This window comes from Bactrocera tryoni, unplaced genomic scaffold, assembly GCF_016617805.1.
Source record: "Bactrocera tryoni isolate S06 unplaced genomic scaffold, CSIRO_BtryS06_freeze2 scaffold_11, whole genome shotgun sequence".
NCBI lineage: Eukaryota > Metazoa > Arthropoda > Insecta > Diptera > Tephritidae > Bactrocera > Bactrocera tryoni.
The window spans coordinates 18401233-18421483 of record NW_024395824.1 but is presented as its reverse complement, the minus strand read 5'-3'; the positions used below and the strand labels follow the sequence as shown (position 1 = coordinate 18421483).

At 36.0% G+C, this 20251-nt stretch overlaps 1 protein-coding gene across 3 annotated transcripts in view; it reads right to left on the bottom strand.

Annotated features, from left to right (window-relative positions):
* Positions 1–4676: 4676 nt before the first annotated feature.
* The window catches only part of LOC120779678, a 74868-nt gene continuing 59293 nt past the window's right edge, over positions 4677–20251 (bottom strand). The window contains exons 1-4 of one of the 3 annotated variants that reach the window (XM_040112038.1): positions 5731–6337; positions 5559–5656; positions 5406–5503; positions 4677–5345 (exon numbers count right to left, since the gene is read on the bottom strand). In XM_040112038.1, the coding sequence (XP_039967972.1) occupies positions 4936–5345; positions 5406–5503; positions 5559–5656; positions 5731–5754 (630 nt within the window). In that variant the 5' untranslated portion in view covers positions 5755–6337 and the 3' untranslated portion in view covers positions 4677–4935. Of the gene's footprint in view, positions 5346–5405; positions 5504–5558; positions 6338–20251 lie in introns of those variants that run through there. The other 2 variants (XM_040112037.1, XM_040112039.1) reach the window with 2 other exon arrangements.

Genomic DNA, 20251 nt, shown 5'->3' with positions numbered 1-20251 from the left:
GAACAAAAAGTTCAACAACACCAGCTGAAGATTTTACCGGTATAATAAAACAAAAAAGAATGGCGATAAGTCAAATAGAATATAAAAATACTAAATTTAAAATACTTGGGACCAGAAAATCCTAAGACGCCAGTCGAAGATAATACCGACAATAAAATAAAAGAATATACTCCAAAAAAGGAGGTACTAATATTTTAAATAAATAATTTCAATTATTGGGGTACTCACAAGCCATCGTAAAATCGTAAAATTATAAATTTTTACACTTGCTTAAAAAAAAAATGTTGTTAGATTTCATACAAAAATGAGTTTACACATTTACAAATCTCAATGTTATGTTTTCGAATCGTTATAACTTATAACTTTATGCGACTTGAGAAAACCCTAAATGTAAAAGAAAAAAAATTGCTGAAATGTATTCAGGCAATAATACAATAAAAAGATGTCATATATAAAAATACTTCCATCAAAAAATAATTAGAAGTCAAAAATAATATAAAATGTATCGAAAGTATATTTAAGAGTCAAATTTAAATAAATTAAGATTTCAAGATAGTACTGTTCAAATTGATAAATAGTCTATAGCCTCGCGTACTACTATATATCCATTTGAATCGGGTCGCTTCAATTTAGAGGTGGGGGAGTTAATACCACCAGTTCACATTACATGAACATATTCTTTATCTGTCACAAATATGTAACATGACACTTACGACCCATATGGTCCGTATTGAAACATTATGTGTACTTTGCTAATACTGTCCACCTCAGGTGGTCCCAAAATATAATTCATAGATTGTAAGATGAATCTTTCCACTTGTAACATATGTATGTCATATCTCAAGTGGATTGTAGATATACTTCCTAGAATGTAAGATAAATATTTGTATCTAGACTTAAGCAAAATACTGTATATAAGAAAACATAATAAAGAAAACGAGGCAGTTGACCACACGGGAGTTGACCACAGGCAGTTGCCCGTAGTTGCCCACGAGAACTAAACGGAGTTTTTAATTTGCACATATGTATGTAAGTACAATTCAAATTCAAATCGTAATATCATTTATCAGTAATAAGTGTGCGCACTGCTCTGTATGTATGTATGTACATGCATATGTGTACGACATTATACGAACAAATAATGTATAAAAACCAACATACAAATATGAGTACACATGTAAATATGTGCGCATGACATTCCCACACAAATAATGCATACGCAACATACATACTTATACATACGTTCACATGTAGATATGTCACCCGCAAAAACTACGAATATTCTTCTACAAAAACAACAATGGTTTCAAATAGCATCAGCAGCGTCACAAGTCAATATGGCAGTCAAGTCGATGCCCAAATTTGTAGAAAAACACACAACAACAAGATTTTCATTCATGAACGCAAGCACACTTTCAACAGGCAAACTTGCTTCATTCATAAAAACTCCCCGAGCATGCCTTTGCCAACAAGCGTCTTTTGGCGACGATGGCAAAAGCTAAAAATCATAAATTGAACAATTTCTGATATTTGTATGAGAAGGAAAAAGCGACAAACCCGCAAATATAAGTATAGAATAAAATTGACAACATATGTAGTTTATTTGTCGATTTTCAAGTCAAGAAATGTGCCAAAGAAAATATTCTATATTCCTCTTATTTATGTATGTGTACGGTGAGTCCCTGTTAAGTAGTATTCCGCTTAAATGAAAATCAGTCCTCTTAATTGCCCATATCTTGCTGCATCTCACGGTTGTTTTTTGATATACATGGAAATTATTGTTTTAGGTACCACTCGCTTAAGTATCCGCACCCGCTTATGTGCCATATTATATTTTTATTTTTAACAAAGCACAAAAATCTGTATCTTTGATTGTGGCACATAACCGGGATTGACTGTATTTGTCAAGGAATGTACAAAATATTGTTACGCGGCTTGCAAAAATCTGAGTCGACATATATGCAAGCCCACACACAAACATACATATCTACGTTGGTTTGTAAGCGAAGCTGGTACAGCGGCAAGGGAAGCAGTTGCAATTGGCGATCGTTCGCTCGTTTTCGGCACAGCTCGGATTTTCTACCAACAACACAACGTTGTGAAGCTTTGTCGTCGCGACATTCTTTCGACACATTGACTCTTTGACATGAAAGCAAAAAATATGAGCTTCGCCATTGGTTGTCCGCGTCAACGTAGATTTCGCATGAAGCATTGAGTGTACATATTTACATACATTTGTTGCATGTAGACAAATTTACAAACATTATGCGTATGGTCTGTCATATTTGTTTACATGCACACATAATTATATATGGGCAAATGTGCGACCGCTTGGTCTTTTAACATGATATCGAAAAGTTCAATGCCCAAAGCAAATATTTATTTAAGTATATAAATAAACATATGTATGTCGTACCAAACCTATATAAAATGCATATTTAGGTAGTAATACAAATCTTATTGAATTATATATTTGTAAAGATTTTATGGAATTCATCATAAAATAGCTCAATCTTAAAATATATATGTACATACATATGTATGTACACACTTATGTGCTTTCATAACAAATATATGTATGTACATATGTATACCGATCTATAAATTATATGCAGCATCGTGTGCGCATAGTAAAAAGGGAATCTGTAAGCGTACAAATTAACATATTTTTTCCCATTTTCTGTAACAACTACTCAGTTCTGTTATTGTCGTGCCCCTGATGTTAAATGGTGAAATGCGCTAATAATTTCAGTAAATATCCCAAAATCCAAATATCCCTAAATTCTCGACATCGTGAACCTTCTCTATAATATACGTTCTCTGATCTTATGAACGGTCGACGCCCAACTCAGTATGCTATTCAAATATCACCAAAACTAGTTTTATGTATATAGATGTTGCACACTTTTAAGCGCATCTTTTTGGTGAGGTGCTTAAACTTACCATCGCCTTCCTATAGTGTCGCTCAAATATTCTAGGTTTCAGTATCACTTAAAAAAGTTACAAACATACATACATACATACAAGTGAAGCTAATAAAAGCGTATTAAAAAAAGCAAATTAAGGAAAATTTAGAGAATAAAATAATAATTAATACTAGAAATAAAATTATTCATAAAGATAATATAAAATCATAATTATTATAGGTTTCCAATATGATCATTTTAATTTTGACTACACTAATCAGCTCAGCAGCGGCTGATATTATAGACTATACCCGACAAGACTATTAGGCAATTCACAAGTTTTGTTGTATGTCTTATGTCATATTTTAATATTCTTAAAAAATACGACACTTGTGAGCACCCTTAACTGTTGTATGTCATATTTTGTCATATTTCTACACTTAATCAGCTGATAGTAAAAAATTAAGAACACAGAAATGCCACCAGAAAGACAGAAAAATAAAATTATAGCTACTTTATGTGAAAATCATGCATTGGCTCTATTAGGAGTTGAATCAAGTGAGTATTTGCATACATTTCTTCATTAAATAGAAATATTTATACTTTGCCAGGTGACGAAGAAGACGAAGCTATTGAAAGTTTTTTGATCAGCATGAGCTGTTTGCTGAGCAACAGAAGAAGCGTTCATTTCGGCTTACCAAAATGTTCCAGTTGCCAGCGAAATGTGCTAAGGAATCTTGACGAAAGCAGATTCAATCAGATGCTTCGTGTTCGCCCGGAGGAATGCGAACGTATCTTAGAATTAATTAAAAATGATGCTGTTTTTATGACAAGTTCAAGTGCTCCACTACTTCCAATCGAACTGTAACTCAAAATAGTGCTGTATCGGTTGGGATCTTCCGGCGATGGACAATCTGTTCGCAAAGTGGCTTCCTTATTTGGTGTGGGTGATGGAGGCACTATTTAAAATGTAGCGCACCGAATTTTTAAAGCCATATTGCGGTTAAAAAATGAGTTTTTGTACTGGCCCAATGAAAGAGAAAGACTGGAAATTGTGTCCGCAACTGCGAAAGAAATGCCAGGGTGTGTGGGTTACATCGATGGTTTCGAAATAAAATTAGCTGAAGCACCAGTTATGCAGCATGAAATTTACTATTCGCGTAACGTCAATATTCTGTAAAACTATAAGCGATTTGTGACTATAAATTGCGCATAAGATAGGTGACGATTGGTTATTAATATTTTCAAATTGTTCACTAGTAAAGCATCCAGAACGATTCTTTTCGACATCAGAGTGGGTCGCGGGAGATAGTGGCTATCCACTAAAACCAAATTTAATAACGCCCTTCCGGCAAAACAGTGTTAAACATAGAAAAGAAGAAAGGGATTTATTCAACGCGTATTTTTCCAAATACCGTGTACGATTGAGAATTTTTTTGGTCTTTTGAAAGAGAAATTCGGTAGTTTAAAGGAGCATAAATTTAGAATGCTTTCAACTTCAAATAAGAAGGAATGCAATGACTGGATTATGGTGTGTTGTATTCTTCACAACATGTTAATCAGTTTCGATATAGATAATGAAAACAGCAATGAAATTTTGATGCCTCAATTCCCTTTATCATCAGAAAATAATATGAGAAATTGCTTGCTTCGTTGTATACAAAATCAAAATATTTAATATCTACTTATACACATATGCATATGCATTTGTTCTTTAATCATACAAGTCAATAAAAATGCATGATTATTTTGCTTAATTATAATGCAACTATATTTTTGATTTTGGTTCTTTTATTTTGGGTTAGGTACAGTTATCATTTCATTTTCGTATTCTTCAAAAGGCACTAACTGTTAATATCACAACAAAACTTATAACATAAAAACTTCATTTAAAACATAAAAAATCACATAATAATAAAAATAAATTCAGTGAACTAAAAATGTAGTGCATTGTAAAATTATTTATATTTTAGCCTAAGCTCTTCCATTGGCAACCTCTCCTGCATTTGTAATTTAATTTTTTCAATTTCTAATTTGTCATTAATTTCTCTTCTTTTAATTCTATCTCTTTTTCTTTTAACTCTAATTCTTTTTCTTTGATTGACATTTCTCTTTCCCTTGCTGCAACATCAATCTTAAGCTTTTGCTTCCTTATTTCTGCGATCTCGCCATGAACCTGCAAACTATCTGACAAGGCAGTTTTGGAATATATTCCTTTCTGCCTTCGAGTGCACACATTGTCGTTTAACGCTGGACTTTGTAATTCTTCAGCTTCAACTGAACTGCCCGCTTCAACCACACATTCTGCTCCCGATTGACTTGTAGAATCGCTTTCTAACAGCGTCAGCAAACTGTCTTCCACTACTGCAGAACAATTTAATCTGCTGCCGAAAATATCGTCCAACTCTTCATAGAAAAAATACATTTTTCTTAAAGTATCTATAGAAAAAAATAATGGTCACGATTAAAAAAAAAAGAGATTTCCTTAAAAGAATTTACTTTTTATTGTGTTGCCTTCCATACTTCCTGCGCCTGTCGACAATTCCAACTCCTTTGCTTTATTATAATAAACCATAAAAGCTTTGAGCCGTTGGTTTCTTTAAAAAAAAATTATTTGACTTTGTTTTGTTTTTTTAAATTAAAATGACAAACCTCGAAACTTCTATTTCCATTAGGAACTCCACAAGCGCTTTTTCTTCTGCCGCATTCCACTTATGTACCGGGTTGAAACGGCGGCGTTTTGGTTTACACTGCAATAAAATCATTTGCAACCACATAAACATCAAAATATTTTCATATTTCACTTATAATCAACTTAATTTACCTGAATATCGTGGTTTCCTTCCATATTAATAACGAGATTTATTAAATTTATTAATTTCAAACACTTAAAGGCCAATAATAAGATAGTAAACAAATATAGCTGATAGAATAGCGAACTCAAGAAACATACCACGCAGTGTTGTATCAGCCATATTTTAATTTTGCATGTGAAACAACAACAGTGTTGGTATGACAGTCATAAAAAATATGACAATATGACGATATGACGCACTATGACACCTTGTGAATACCCTATATGTATTTATCGAAAATAGAGATGTTTCCATTTATGAGGTATACGGGGACCTATTTCACATTACTAATTTATCTTATTTTGAACATAGTATAATAGCAGATGAAAATAGAAATTTTTACAGTAATAACAAACACAATCATGGCAGCCTAAGCATTATTACACAGGAAACAGAATCTGAAATTTTGATAATTGAAACTTTATTAGAACAATTGAAACATAACCATTTTAAGCAAAAAAGGGGTATAAATGAATTAGGAACACTTTTGAAATGGATAGCTGGAACACCAGACCATGATGACTTTGTAAAAATTTATGACAAATTAGACGAACTAGTAATAAATAACAAAAAACAATTCACAACAAATTCAGAAATTTTTAAAATAGTAGCAAAATTAACTGACACAGTAAATAATATTAAAGGTGATACCACTAACAGGAACATTAAAAGAAAACGAAATCGATATGCAATGTAATATGTAATAATACTACAAAATTTAATAGATGCAAAACCTTTTGGTAAAATTGGAATTTTAAATCCAACAATTTTACTTTTTGATGAATTAAAAAACATAACATATTACCAACACGGTATAATGACCATAACAGATTTAATAGACATTTCTAAATTTAAAATAGCCCAAAAGGGAAACATAATTATAATCTATGTAAATAAATTACCCTAAAATAGAACTAAAATGTAAGTACTATGATGTAAGAGCCATAGCTCAATTAGGTGGTAAGCTTATTGTTGACCAGAACATAATATATTGTAACAGTAAATTTTTTAATATTCAAAATTGTAAAACAGAAATTTCAAAAACTTATCGTAAACTAAATAAAAAAAGCACATGTTTGTCAGAAATTTTAAACAAAAAACAAGGAAAATGTAAAAAATTAAAAGAAAAACACTTGCAAATTGAAGAAATTAAACCTGGAGCGATATTAGTTTCAGGAAAAAATATTATAGACAATCAATCACTTATTAGAACATATTTAATAACATTTGAAAATAATACTGTCATAAATAACCAAACTTATGAAAACATTGGAACAAAAATTTGGAATTATCTTAAAAATAACCATATAAATAATTTTGAAATTTTAGAATACATCGAAACAACTAATAAACTGTTAAAAGTAGATAATATAGATATTTTAGCAGAACGCAACAGAACATCACAGTTCAATATTTTTTTTGGTAATTTTAATCTTGGGAATACTTTTCATAACTTACATAATACTAAAATTAAAAAAATCTCCCGAAATTCCCAAACCAATCGAAAATATACAATTTCAAGAAGCTCATATCAAATATATCAAATATATAAATTAACTCAAAACAATTGTTGCGTCAAGCGACAAATTTATACCTAAAATAAAAATAATATATGAATTGTAGAAAAATGAATTATAAAAAATTATAAATATTGAATTATATTAGTATTGTATACTTACCCTAATAATGTTATATATACTTACCTTTAATCTATTACTATAAGTTAACAAAATGAACTACTTCACCTCTTTTTGTACATACCTGTATACTTCCATTCCAACTGTTTTTTCCCGTTAGCTTTAAGATTTAGGCTAAGTCATCTAGTTGCTAAAATAAAGAAAGGAATTGTAATTGAACCTTATAACCGAACGCACGCGTCTTTTATCTTTTTCGCAAATATACAATTTTCGTGACAGGCAATTAGGGTTCAAGTTAATTCGCGCATTCCCAGTGTATATTTTCGCTTCTCAAAAACGCTTGAGAATTTTCATGGCGCCCGAGCAGGGACTAAGTGCGTGAGCTTACAATATTTATTTGACTTTCGTTTTCGTTTAATTAACTATTATCGTTTCTAATTGCCTGTCAATCGGTTCGGTTCTCGGTCTTCGGTTAAGTGAAGTGTGAATAATCACCTAAAACAATAAAATAAAGTAAAAGACAATAAAATACAATAACATACATATAGTGGAAGTGACCAAGCTGTGCAGTGATAATAATACCTAAATAAGGAAAAAATTAATAATATATATACATAAAACAAAGTTACAAAAAATTGAAACAAAATACATACTTACATATACATATGTGCAAAAGTGAAGTGCAGTGAACAAACACAAAAAAAAAAAAAATATACAGTGCGCAAAGCGAACAAAAAATTTATAAAATAATACATTGTGTGGTGCAGTGATACCTAAACAGCAACAGAAAAAGAAGAAAAATATAATAAATGAAAAGTTCCGTGTAAAGTGTATAATTAAAATACTTACCAACTCTGCGTTCCTAAACCTACAAAAAACAAAAAAAAAACAAAAACAAGAGGTGCATATGTGCAAGCACTCAAAAGTGCAAGTGCTCAAAGTGACAAAAAGTGAAATAAATAAAAAGTGTGAAAAGGCGCACAAGCAAATTGGGTACAGTGAATTCTAGAAAAAATCGTACCAAAGTGTTTAATTTTGTGATTAACGAGAAGGCTATCCTAAAACGTTAAAAAAAAAACGTTAAAAAAAACAGTTTTAAAAAACCGGTGGAAAACCAGTTAAAACAAAACCGTTTCAAGTGCCGCGTTAAGAGAACCGGTAAAAGCAAAGTGCCGGTATAAGCACCCGTTACTACTGAAATCACTGCTGCCATCAACGTCGCTGCCATCTTCGCCGCTGCCATCAACGCCGCTGCCATCTACGCTACTGCCATCAATCCGCTGCCGTCGTGGGAATGAGCTGCCGCTGCATCGTGTGCCAAAGGGACGTAAGCGCCGGCAAACAGCTGTAAGCGCCGGCAAACAGTGCGAATTACTGAAAGCAGTGCAAAATAAAAAAGCAAACTACAACAAAACAAGTGCACTTTCAGTTTTTGGCTCTCCCTTTTTGTTCACTATATTGACATACATACATATATAACAATATATACATATATTATATACTATAAAAACGATATACATATTTGAACCCCACGTATGTTTATATCTAAATGTATAAATTTAAAGTGAATCAAGGGATTTTGGGACTTTGCGGTAGCCCTTTATTTTGAAATAAAGGTGAAAAAGTTATTAATTGCAAAATTAAATTATCTCGTTTTTCGCAATTTTTTCGATCCGCGTTTGCAATTATCGGTCGTTTTTTCGCAATTTTTGTCGATTTTCGTTCGGACATTTTCCGATTAAATTACTTCTTGTGCTATTGCTCATTTTGCGCATTTATTGGTTTGGCTTTCGTATACTTGGGAATCGATATTATCTTTTTTTTTCGTTTTCGTAACCGATTCCAAATATATTTGTTGCCAGCCTTTATTGCTATTGGTTTGGCTTTCGTATATTTGGGAATCGACATTTATTTTTTCGTTTTCATTATCGATTCTTGATATATCTGTTGCCAACCGTTATAGTCTTTCTTTCGGAAATTTAATTTAACCAACGCAAAATGAGCAAGCCAAAGCCAACTCTCGCAAACCTGTCTCCCAGTAAGGAGTTGACGGACTTAAAATCGTTAAGACGTCAAAGAACGGTTGCGAAAAGTAGTATTTTGCGCATTAAAACGGGCCTTCTCGAAAAGACTATGTCTTTAGATCCAATAGAATTGGAATGTCGTCTCGATATATTAAATTCACACAGTGAAAAATTAATGAAGTGCCAATCAAAGATTGAAGAAATAGATGAAGACGACATGGCCCGAGGGAGTTAGAGGACATCATCGTTGAAACGAAGTCCATAATAAAGTCAATTTTAGCAAAAATAAAAATTCACTTGCCGAAACATCTTTCGTAGCTTCTCACAGCTCAAGGCTCCCTAAAATGAATTTGCCGAAATTCAAGGGAGAATATTCCGAATTCAAAAATTTTATGAGTTTGTTCGAGAGCTTGGTTCATAACGATCCAAATATCCCAGATATTGAAAAATTTAACCATTTGGTTAATTGTCTGTCTGGAGAGGCTTTGGGAACAGTTAAAGCGTTTCAGATGTCGGATGAAAATTATCCGAAGGCGTTGGCAAGTCTCGAAAAAGTTTATGATAATAAATGTCTGATATTTTTCAATACAATATCTAAACTTTTTGAGCTGCCAACAATCCCAAAGCCTTCTGCGCCTTCCTTGCGTTCAATGATAGACGAAGTGTCAGCGGTATATGTATGATTCATTGCTATCGCTGGGCGATGAAAAACAAATAACGAACGCAATAATCATACATTTAGTAATGACAAAGGTTGACCCTGTCACCCGATCCAAATGGGAAGAAGCGCTGAACTATGACAAACTGCCACTGTGGAAGGAATGTGAAGCCACTCTAAATCGAAGATACCAGCAACTATCAGCGGAAGGAGCATCCCACTCAAGGACGAAGCCCATACCAACAGGCAGTACGAGTCATGGAAAGCAACAACAAATGGATAGGACCAAATCGGCGCTAGTTGCAGCAAATACGAGGCAGCCTCTTTGCCAACAATGCAAATCGAGGGATCACCATCTAACTGCCTGCCCTACTTTCAAGGCTCTTCCGGTGCAACAGAGGTTCGAGTTCGTCAAATCGGTACCCTTATGCATAAATTGCTTGCGTAAGGGACATACCGTTTCCAAGTGCAGAGCGGATCGATGTCGTGTGTGCAATCGATCGCATCACACACTGTTGCACCAATATCCAGTCTCTTTCCCCGCTGCACCTCATCCGCAACCATCAACCACACATGCCATGCATACAGCCAGTATGCCGGATCGGGTCATGTTGGCAACAGCAGTAATTCTAGTGAGGACCAGCTGCGGAGATTACCTGCCTGCGAGAGCCTTGCTGGACTCAGGCTCCCAGGTTAACTTTATGACGGAGGACTTGGCACAAAAGTTGCGGATTCGACGTCAGCACAAAACCTTAAGCGTAATTGGAATTGGCAATTCCAATACAAAAGTGGGGTCAAAACTAAGCGCGTTTGTCAAGTCGCGGTTAAATAATTTTGAATTTTCGGCGGAATTCTGGGTAATGCGATGCATTTCGGCAAATCATCCTGACCATAACATCAATGTTAATGGCTGGAAAATTCCGCACAATATTGAATTGGCGGACCCAGAATTCCATAAATCTAAAAGTGGATATCCTATTGGGTGCTGAAACATTTTTCGACCTTTTAGCTGTTGGCCAAATTAAAAATGGTCCTAACCAACCAACACTTCAAAAACCCTTTTAGGATGGATAGTATCTGGCAAATACGCCAGTAATATAAGTTCTCCTCCCAGATTACATAGCACATTATGCCAAGCTGAAGAAGACTTAACGTCAATAGATTCAGTAGTTCAAAGGTTTTGGGCTCTAGAAGAATTACCTTCAGAATCGAATGGCATTAAATTCACACAAGAGCAACAAGAGTGTGAAAAATTTTTCGTAAATACAACTCAAGTATTGCCTTCAGGACGGCTTCAAGTAAGAATGCCTTTTAAAGCTGACCGTAAGTTACTCGGTCACTCCTATGAAACCGCAGTTCGGCGGTTTCAGGCCCTGGAGAGAAGGACATTAAAAGATCCAGAACTTCGTAAAATGTATCTGGACTTTATGAATGAATATAGAGCATTGGGTCACATGAGCCCAACGAACAATAAGATCCCGAGTGAGCCACACTACTTCATTCCGCATCAATGCGTTTTAAGGCCCGAGAGCACAACAACCAAATTACGTGTTGTATTTGATGCCTCGAGTCGATCTTCAACTCAAATAGCGTTGAATGAACTTTTGATGGTAGGTCCAACCATCCAAGAAGAGTTATACTCAACTCTTCTTCGTTTTCGCTTACATAAGTATGCACTAACAGCGGACATTACTAAAATGTATCGTCAAATAATTATGCATGAAGAAGACAGAAATTGTCAACTCATTGTGTGGAGAGAGCATCCTTCTGAGCAAATTCAAATTTTTCGTCTTAACACCGTAACATACGGCACTGCGCCTGCTCCATTTCTCGCAACACGGTGTTTGCAAATGCTCAGTGATGCCAATACAATGAAATATCCACTCGGTTCATTGGCCATCAAAAAGAGACTTTTATGTTGATGATTTATTAACAGGGTCCGAAAATTTTGAGTCTCTAGATCTTTTGAGAAGTGAGGTAAATAAAATATTAAACTCGGCAGGATTCACCTTAACGAAGTGGTTTTCGAACCACCCTAAATTTTTCGACAGTGATTGCACTGAAAGTCATTAAGCTTCAATGACAAAAGTTCCACTAAAACGTTAGGAATCCATTGGTTGCCGAAAGAGGATTTGTTTCGCTTTGTTTTAGATGACAATTTTAATGATCTGCGAGCTACTAAAAGAAATATATTGTCAGTTTCTGCTCGCCTTTTTGATCCTCTTGATTACTAGCCCCACTAGTTACCAAAGCGAAAATCTTATTGCAAGAGCTTTGGATCCAAAAACTAGATTGGGATGAGTCGATTCCATTGCGCCTTGACACTAGCTGGCAGAACTTTAAAGCCAACCTAATGCAGCTCTCATCGATAAGCATTCCTCGTTACGTAAACGTTGAGTCGAGTGCCATCTGCCAAATATCGGGTGATTTTTTTGAGGTTAGGATTTTCATGCATTAGTATTTGACAGATCACGTGGGATTTCAGACATGGTGTCAAAGAGAAAGATGCTCAGTATGCTTTGACATTTCATCATGAATAGACTTACTAACGAGCAACGCTTGCAAATCATTGAATTTTATTACCAAAATCGGTGTTCGGTTCGAAATGTGTTTCGCGCTTTACGTCGATTTATGGTCTACATAATCGACCAAGTGAGCAAACAATTAATGCGATTGTGACCAAGTTTCGCACTCAGTTGCTTTATTGGACATTAAACCAACCACACGAATGCGTACGGTGCGTACAGAAGAGAATATTGCGTCTGTTTCTGAGGTGTGGCTGAAGACCGTGAAATGTCGATTCGTCGCCGTTCACGCAGCAATTGGGTTTGTGTTATTCGACCACATGGAAGATTTTGCACGCAAAGATCTTGGTGTAAAACCGTATAAAATACAGCTCGTGCAAGAACTGAAGCCGAACGATCTGCCACAACGTCGAATTTTCAGTGAATGGGCCCTAGAAAAGTTGGCAGAAAATCCGCTTTTTTATCGACAAATTTTGTTCAGCGATGAGGCTCATTTCTGGTTGAATGGCTACGTAAATAATCAAAATTGCCACATTTGGGGTGAAGAGCAACCAGAAGCCGTTCAAGAACTGCCCATGCATCCCGAAAAATGCACTGTTTGGTGTGGTTTGTACGCTGGTGGAATCATTGGACCGTATTTTTTCAAAGATGCTGTTGGACGCAACGTTACGGTGAATGGTGATCGCTATCGTTCGATGCTAACAAACTTTTTGTTGCCAAAAATGGAAGAACTGAACTTGGTTGACATGTGGTTTCAACAAGATGGCGCTACACTTCGGAGAACAATTCATCTCAAGAAATGGACCCGTAAGTTGGCCACCAAGATCATGCGATTTAACGCCTTTAGACTATTTTTTGTGGGGCTACGTCAAGTCTAAAGTCTACAGAAATAAGCCAGCAACTATTCCAGCTTTGGAAGACAACATTTCCGAAGAAATTCGGGCTATTCCGGCCGAAATGCTCGAAAAAGTTGCCCAAAATTGGACTTTCCGAATGGACCACCTAAGACGCAGCCGGGGTCAACATTTAAATGAAATTATCTTCAAAAAGTAAATGTCATGAACCAATCTAACGTTTCAAATAAAGAACCGATGAGATTTTGCAAATTTTATGCGTTTTTTTTTTAAAAAAAGTTATCAAGCTCTTAAAAAATCACCCGATACATGGCTTCTCCGACGCCTCAATAAGGGCGTACGGATGCTGCATATACATACGAAGCCAATCTGCTAGTGGTATTAAATGCATGCTGCTTACTGCAAAGTCTAGAGTGGCTCCGCTGAAGACCAAATCTCTTCCGCGTCTTGAGCTCTCGGCAGCACATCTTCTTTCGAAATTATGGTCAAGAGTTGCGCCTATGTTGAGTCGACATTTCGAAAATATTACATTTTGGACAGACTCTGAAATCGTTTTACATTGGATTAAAACACATCCATCTTCACTACAAACCTTCGTCGCAAACAGAGTGTCCGAAATTCAAGAGTTGACTGACAAAGTACATTGGCGACATATGCCAACGAAACAAAATCCCGCGGATCAAGTGTCTCGGGGTTGTAACGTGGACGAATTGAATAATTCGATATGGTTTGGCGGTCCACAGTTCCTCCTAGAAGACCCTGCATTATGGCCAATTAATAACCACTTCCAGCTCTCACCAGAAGACGAAGCATTAGAGAAGAAGAAAAATACATTTACATTAATTTCGACTGCTGAGAAAAACTCAATATTGGACCTTATTGAAAAATTCTCTTCTCATAAAAAATTGCTTCGTGTGGTCGCATATATATTACGATGGATCAGGCGACCACCAAAATCCTCCAGAGGCCAAGATCTGACTTCAGAAGAGCTAAACTTGAGCTTTCTAAAAATTGCACAGGTGGTCCAACATTCAGAATTTTCGGATGTTATTCAAAAATTGCATAAAGGTACCACCCTACCCGCAAACTTGCAAAAACTCAACCCGTTTTTGCATGAATACTCGGATAAGACGCTGTCGTTCAAATTAATCCGAGTAGGAGGTCGCTTATTAAATGCACCTCTCCCATACGATGCCAAATTTCCGCTTTTATTAAATAAAAGTTCGCACTTCGTTACAACGTATTTACGGTTCCTGCACATTCGAAATCACCACGCTGGGGCTAAAGCGTTGGTAGCGCTTCTTCGAGAACGCATATGGCTAATTAATGCCCGAGAAGCTTGCAGTAGAACCGTAAGAAACTGTATACATTGTTTTCATTACAAGCCGAAGTTGCAAAACCAAATAATGGGAAATTTGCCAGTCGAAAGACTTCGAGCACTACGGCCCTTTCTTATATGTGGCGTAGATTTTTGTGGTCCGATATACACAACGTTAAAAATACGCGGTCGACCACCCGTAAAAACATATATTGCAGTTTTCGTTTGCTTTACTTCAAAAGCAGTACATTTAGAATTAGTTTCGGACCTATCTTCTAATTCATTTATTTTCGCCCTAAAAAGGTTCATTGGACGCCGAGGAATCCCGACGAAGATATTCAGCGACAACGCCACCAATTTCGTCGGCGCCGATCGCAAGCTGCGCGAATTGAAGGAGGCGTTTCTGGCAATGGGTCCAGAACTGAAGAGATTCGCAGCAGACGAAGGGTGCAGCTTCATCTTTATACCACCGCGGGCGCCGCACTTCGGCGGATTATGGGAAGCCGCGGTGAAGTCCGCCAAACACCACATCGTTCGGGTAACCGGCAGCGCGCTACTCACAGCAGAGGAGTTAGCAACAGTGTTGGCCGAAGTGGAGGCCATCCTCAACTCTCGCCCCCTAGTACCTCTGAGCCAAGATCCCAACGACGGCGAGGCGTTAACACCAGCGCATCTATTAATAGGATGCTCCCTGCGGGCATTACCCCCAGAGAAGGTGCCAGTGGACCCAGTTCGTTGTTGCGAGAGATGGCAACTTGTTTGCTGTCTCAAGCAACAGTTCTGGCGACAGTGGTCCAAAGTATACCTGACGGGCCTTCAGGAGCGCAACAAGTGGCTTGCAGCTCAACGACCTCGTTCTCGTCCACGAGGACAACGTGCCGCCGCAGCAGTGGGTACTAGGGCGCGTCGTCGCAAGTCGAAGGGCAAGACGGCAAGGTGCGAGTCGCAGAAGTAGCAACCAAGACGGGCACGATTAAGCGCCCCATCCACAAACTGGCTGTCCTTCCACTGGATATTGAAGGAATCTGATCCTGTCAAGGTGGCCGGTGTTGCGTCAAGCGACAAATTTATACCTAAAATAAAAATAATATATGAATTGTAGAAAATGAATTATAAAAAATTATAAATATTGAATTATATTAGTATTGTATACTTACCCTAATAATAATGTTATATATACTTTACCTTAATCTATTACTATAAGTTAACAAAATGAACTACTCACCTCTTTTTGTACATACCTGTATACTTCCATTCCAACTGTTTTTTCCCGTTAGCTTTAAGATTTAGGCTAAGTCATCTAGTTGCTAAAATAAAGAAAGGAATTGTAATTGAACCTTATAACCGAACGCACGCGTCTTTTATCTTTTTCGCAAATATACAATTTTCGTGACAGGCAGTTAGGGTTCAAGTTAATTCGCGCATTCCCAGTGTATATTTTCGCTTCTCAAAAACGCTTGAGAATTTTCAACAATAGTGAATCGGGGACGATTCATTTTAAGAAGGGGAGAGTTAATGACAGCCTCCGCATAGCAATCTTCCCATAATTTTGAACATTTTAATATTGACAAATATTTTAAATCAACAAGAACTATGTTGCAGCTTTTGTCGCTTCTTCCTGTGTTTTGCGAGTTTGCGGGGTTCTGTTCTAGAAAGATATCAGAAATTGTTCAATTTATGATTTTTAGCTTTTGCCATCGTCGCGAAAAGACGCTTGCAGGCAAAGGCATGCTAGGGGAGATGACACCATTTGCTTTTATGAATGAAGCGAGATTGGGTGTTGAAAGTGCGCTTGCACTCATGAATGAAAATGTTGTTGTTATGTGTTTTTCTACAAATTTGGGCGCCGACTATTTGGCTGCCATGCCAAATGTGACGGCGCTGATGCTATTTGAAACCATTGCTGTTTTTGTAGAACAAGATTTGTAAATTTTGCGGGTGACATATCTACATGTGAACTATGTATGTTGTCTATGCATTATTTGAGTGGGAATGTCATACGCACATATTTACATGTGTACGCATATAAGTATGTATGATGCTGTTTGAAACGTTTGCAGGTTTGTGTATGCATTATTTGTGTGCCAATGTCATACGTCATTTATGGACGAACATAAGTATGAGCAGCGCGCATTATTACTGATAAGTGACAATGTGATTTGAATTCGCGAAAGCGAACATAAGCACATATGGTCATGATATATAACACTATGTTCGAACTGACAACGAAAACATGTTTTCATGGGAAAAACGGGTTTTCGCACGAAAACTTGTGTTTTCGTCCATGTAAAATCTGTCAAACGAAAACACAGTTTTCGCTGAAAACTACTTGAAAACTTACATTCCACTCATTATAATCGGTGCCTGCTCTAATTTAATCGATGTTTTTGGAAGACATATTTTGCCGGCCCTAAATTGTCACTTGATATTTGTTTACATTCCATATACAAATCATATTATGGGGATTTTTGCTTTTGCAAAACCTTGCACGGTGCAGAAATTGCAGAACACACGCACAAAATTATTTGCAATGGCTGTAAAATATGTCAGACCAAAACCCATGTTTATTTTCGTGCCGTCATATATCACTAGATTCTGCAATGGGTGCTCTCTTGGCCTTGCATATTTCGGTATAAGATTTTTGCATTTTGTATCATCGTGCAATCTTTCAATAGCAAGAGAATGCCGCTTTCAATAGTTGTCAGTGAAAACTCATCGAAAACACACATTGTCGGTCCGAACGACTTAGATTCCACAACATACAAATGTGTTTTCAAAATGTTTTCAATGTCGGTCCGAACATAGATAGTAATACATGTGAATTTAAGTTTTGAATGATAAAATATTCGATTTATGTACATTTATCACAATTGTAATACGAGTATATCGAATTTTTTAAATATATTATTATAGTTTGTTATGTGTGTACATATGTAATAAAGTATACACATAAGTATGAATATATCAAATACTAATAATCAAAAAATAGGCCTCATTTTCGCATTAACTACGAATATTGCTTTGAAAAAGTAATTTATTTCAAATGTATTCTATTGCATCTGTATTCGTAAATATGCACAAAACGAATTCATTTGAATACATATGTTAGCATATAAACGTATAAAAATATAAACAAACGAGCTAATATACGTCTGTAACAGCAATATATAATTCTGAGCATGATTTTTATTCAATGCTCAGCTCTGTTCAAGATTTCTCCTGCCGAGCTGGCAGTGGTTAAACTCCCTCATCTCGACCAAGTTAGCCGAAAATATTTTTTACGTTTTCCGCACCGTGAACCTTCTCTATGATAAACGTTCTCTGTCATAAAGCCAATCACCATATACAAATGGAATGATGACATACGTATCCGTTCGTTCGAAATGTTATTCGAATGAAAAATGTCAACCGTAGTAAATAAATTTATGAAAATGTGAGTAATTTTTTTTTAATTTTATACTTTTTTATAATTTTTAATAATAAAGAACAGAAACAATCAATGAATGGAATACCTCAATAAAGACAAAAAAAATGAATATACATACTTATATTAACAAATTTTTTGTATTTCAGTTTACATTAAAAAAATTATTTACAAGGTTAAAGCCATAAACATTTTCAAATTAAATTTAATAAAGAACACTTTATTTGGTCTGTTATCGTTTGGCCGATTGCGGTGAGGCGGTTCGGGTTATAATGCACGATGAAGACAGACAGGATAGCGGGGAGCATCTAAGGACAGTAAAAGAAAATAGTCACAATAATATAATTAATTTAAATAAACAACAACTTCAATAATAGTCTGTATAAATTATAAATTATAATTTGTTGAAGTTGTTGTTGTGTTGAACTCATTGAACCAGGTACAAACACGGAATAACGAAATAATGACACATGTTTCCTTCAATGATCAGTTGAACAAATTAAGGTTCTTAAGAAAAAATTCAAAAATGAGTCAATCATACTTGCAATTTAGCTACGTAGAACATAGTTATTTACCGATTTCAAATTATTCATTCCAATGCCAAACAGAAATAATATATTGTATAAGTTAAAAAGCTAAAAGCTTAGTGAAAATTTTATTTTTAAAACAATTGTATATTCAAATATAATAACAAAAAAATTGCTTAAAAATGCAAAAATGTAATGATAAAATGGTTCAAAACTGCGATAAAGGAAAATTTATAATATAAAAAAATTATATAATAAGTTTTTCTAATTGTAAAATCGAAATAAAAAAAGAGATCATATGAAAATTGTTAACAAATGAGTTTTATGAAAAATATCTATACTGAATAAAAACAATATTTTGAACTTAAAGAATTTAAATATCATAAGTATATGTATTTCATATGACATACATGTTATTTTAATAGTAATTATAATAATAGCAAATCACTTTAATGTCGAGCTAAAGTGAAAAAGCGAAACATCCCCTAACCAGGGTTGTGCGCTGGGTTTGGGAACCGAAACGTAAAAAACCCCTACCAATGGAAATGTTTTGAATTATGAGTTGCAGACATGCACTTGCAATGTACAGTCCCTTAATAGGGAAAGTGCCGCTGCCCAGCTGGTTAATGTCCTCCTTAGAGTAAAGGCTGGTATCACCGCCGTCCACGAAATGCGATGGATGCGAAAAGGACTGAGGCTTGTAGGTCTTTTTGGCATTTACTACAGTGGCCATATAAAGAAGCACAAATTCTGAGTGGGATTCGTGGTGGGATACTCCGTCGCCGAGTACAGTCATTCACTCCGGTGGATGAACGTCGAATCACAATCCACATCAAAGCGAAGTTCTTCAACATATCGCTGATCTGCTCCCACGCCCCGACGGAAGAGAAGGACGATGTGGCCAAAGATGCCTTTTATGAGCGCTAGGAACGCGCTTATGAGAGCTGCCCCCGCCACGATGTCAAACTCGTGCTTGACGACTTTAACGCCAGGGTGGCCAAAGAAGGTGTGTTTGGCACTACGGTCTGTAAATTCAGCCTCCATGATAAAACATCCCCAAATGGGTTGAGGTTGATTGACTTCAGCGGGGCCCGAAATATGGTAGATACCAGCATAAGAAAATTTATTGCGCTACCTGGGTTTCTCCGGATTGAAAAACCCCCAAACAGATGGATCATGTTGTAGTAGACGGAAGAAACGACTTTAGTGTCTTAGACGCTCCAAGCCGCTTGCAGCCAATATTCGCACCCGCCTCTGTGCAGCAAAAAACGCACATCAACAATTACTACAAAGACTCAATCACAACAGATGGCCGAACGATTTTCTATTCAACTTGCACTCCTGCTGTCTAAGAGCATTCTACAACAACTCGGTATAAGGGAACTGTGGAAGGACATTTCAAACTTCTAACGTACAGCTGCAAGTGAAACCATTGGTTTTCGGAAAAGGCAACATAAAAGCTGGTACGAAGAGGAGTGCAGTGTTGCAGTGGAGGTGAAACAGACTGCCTAGCTCTCAACGTT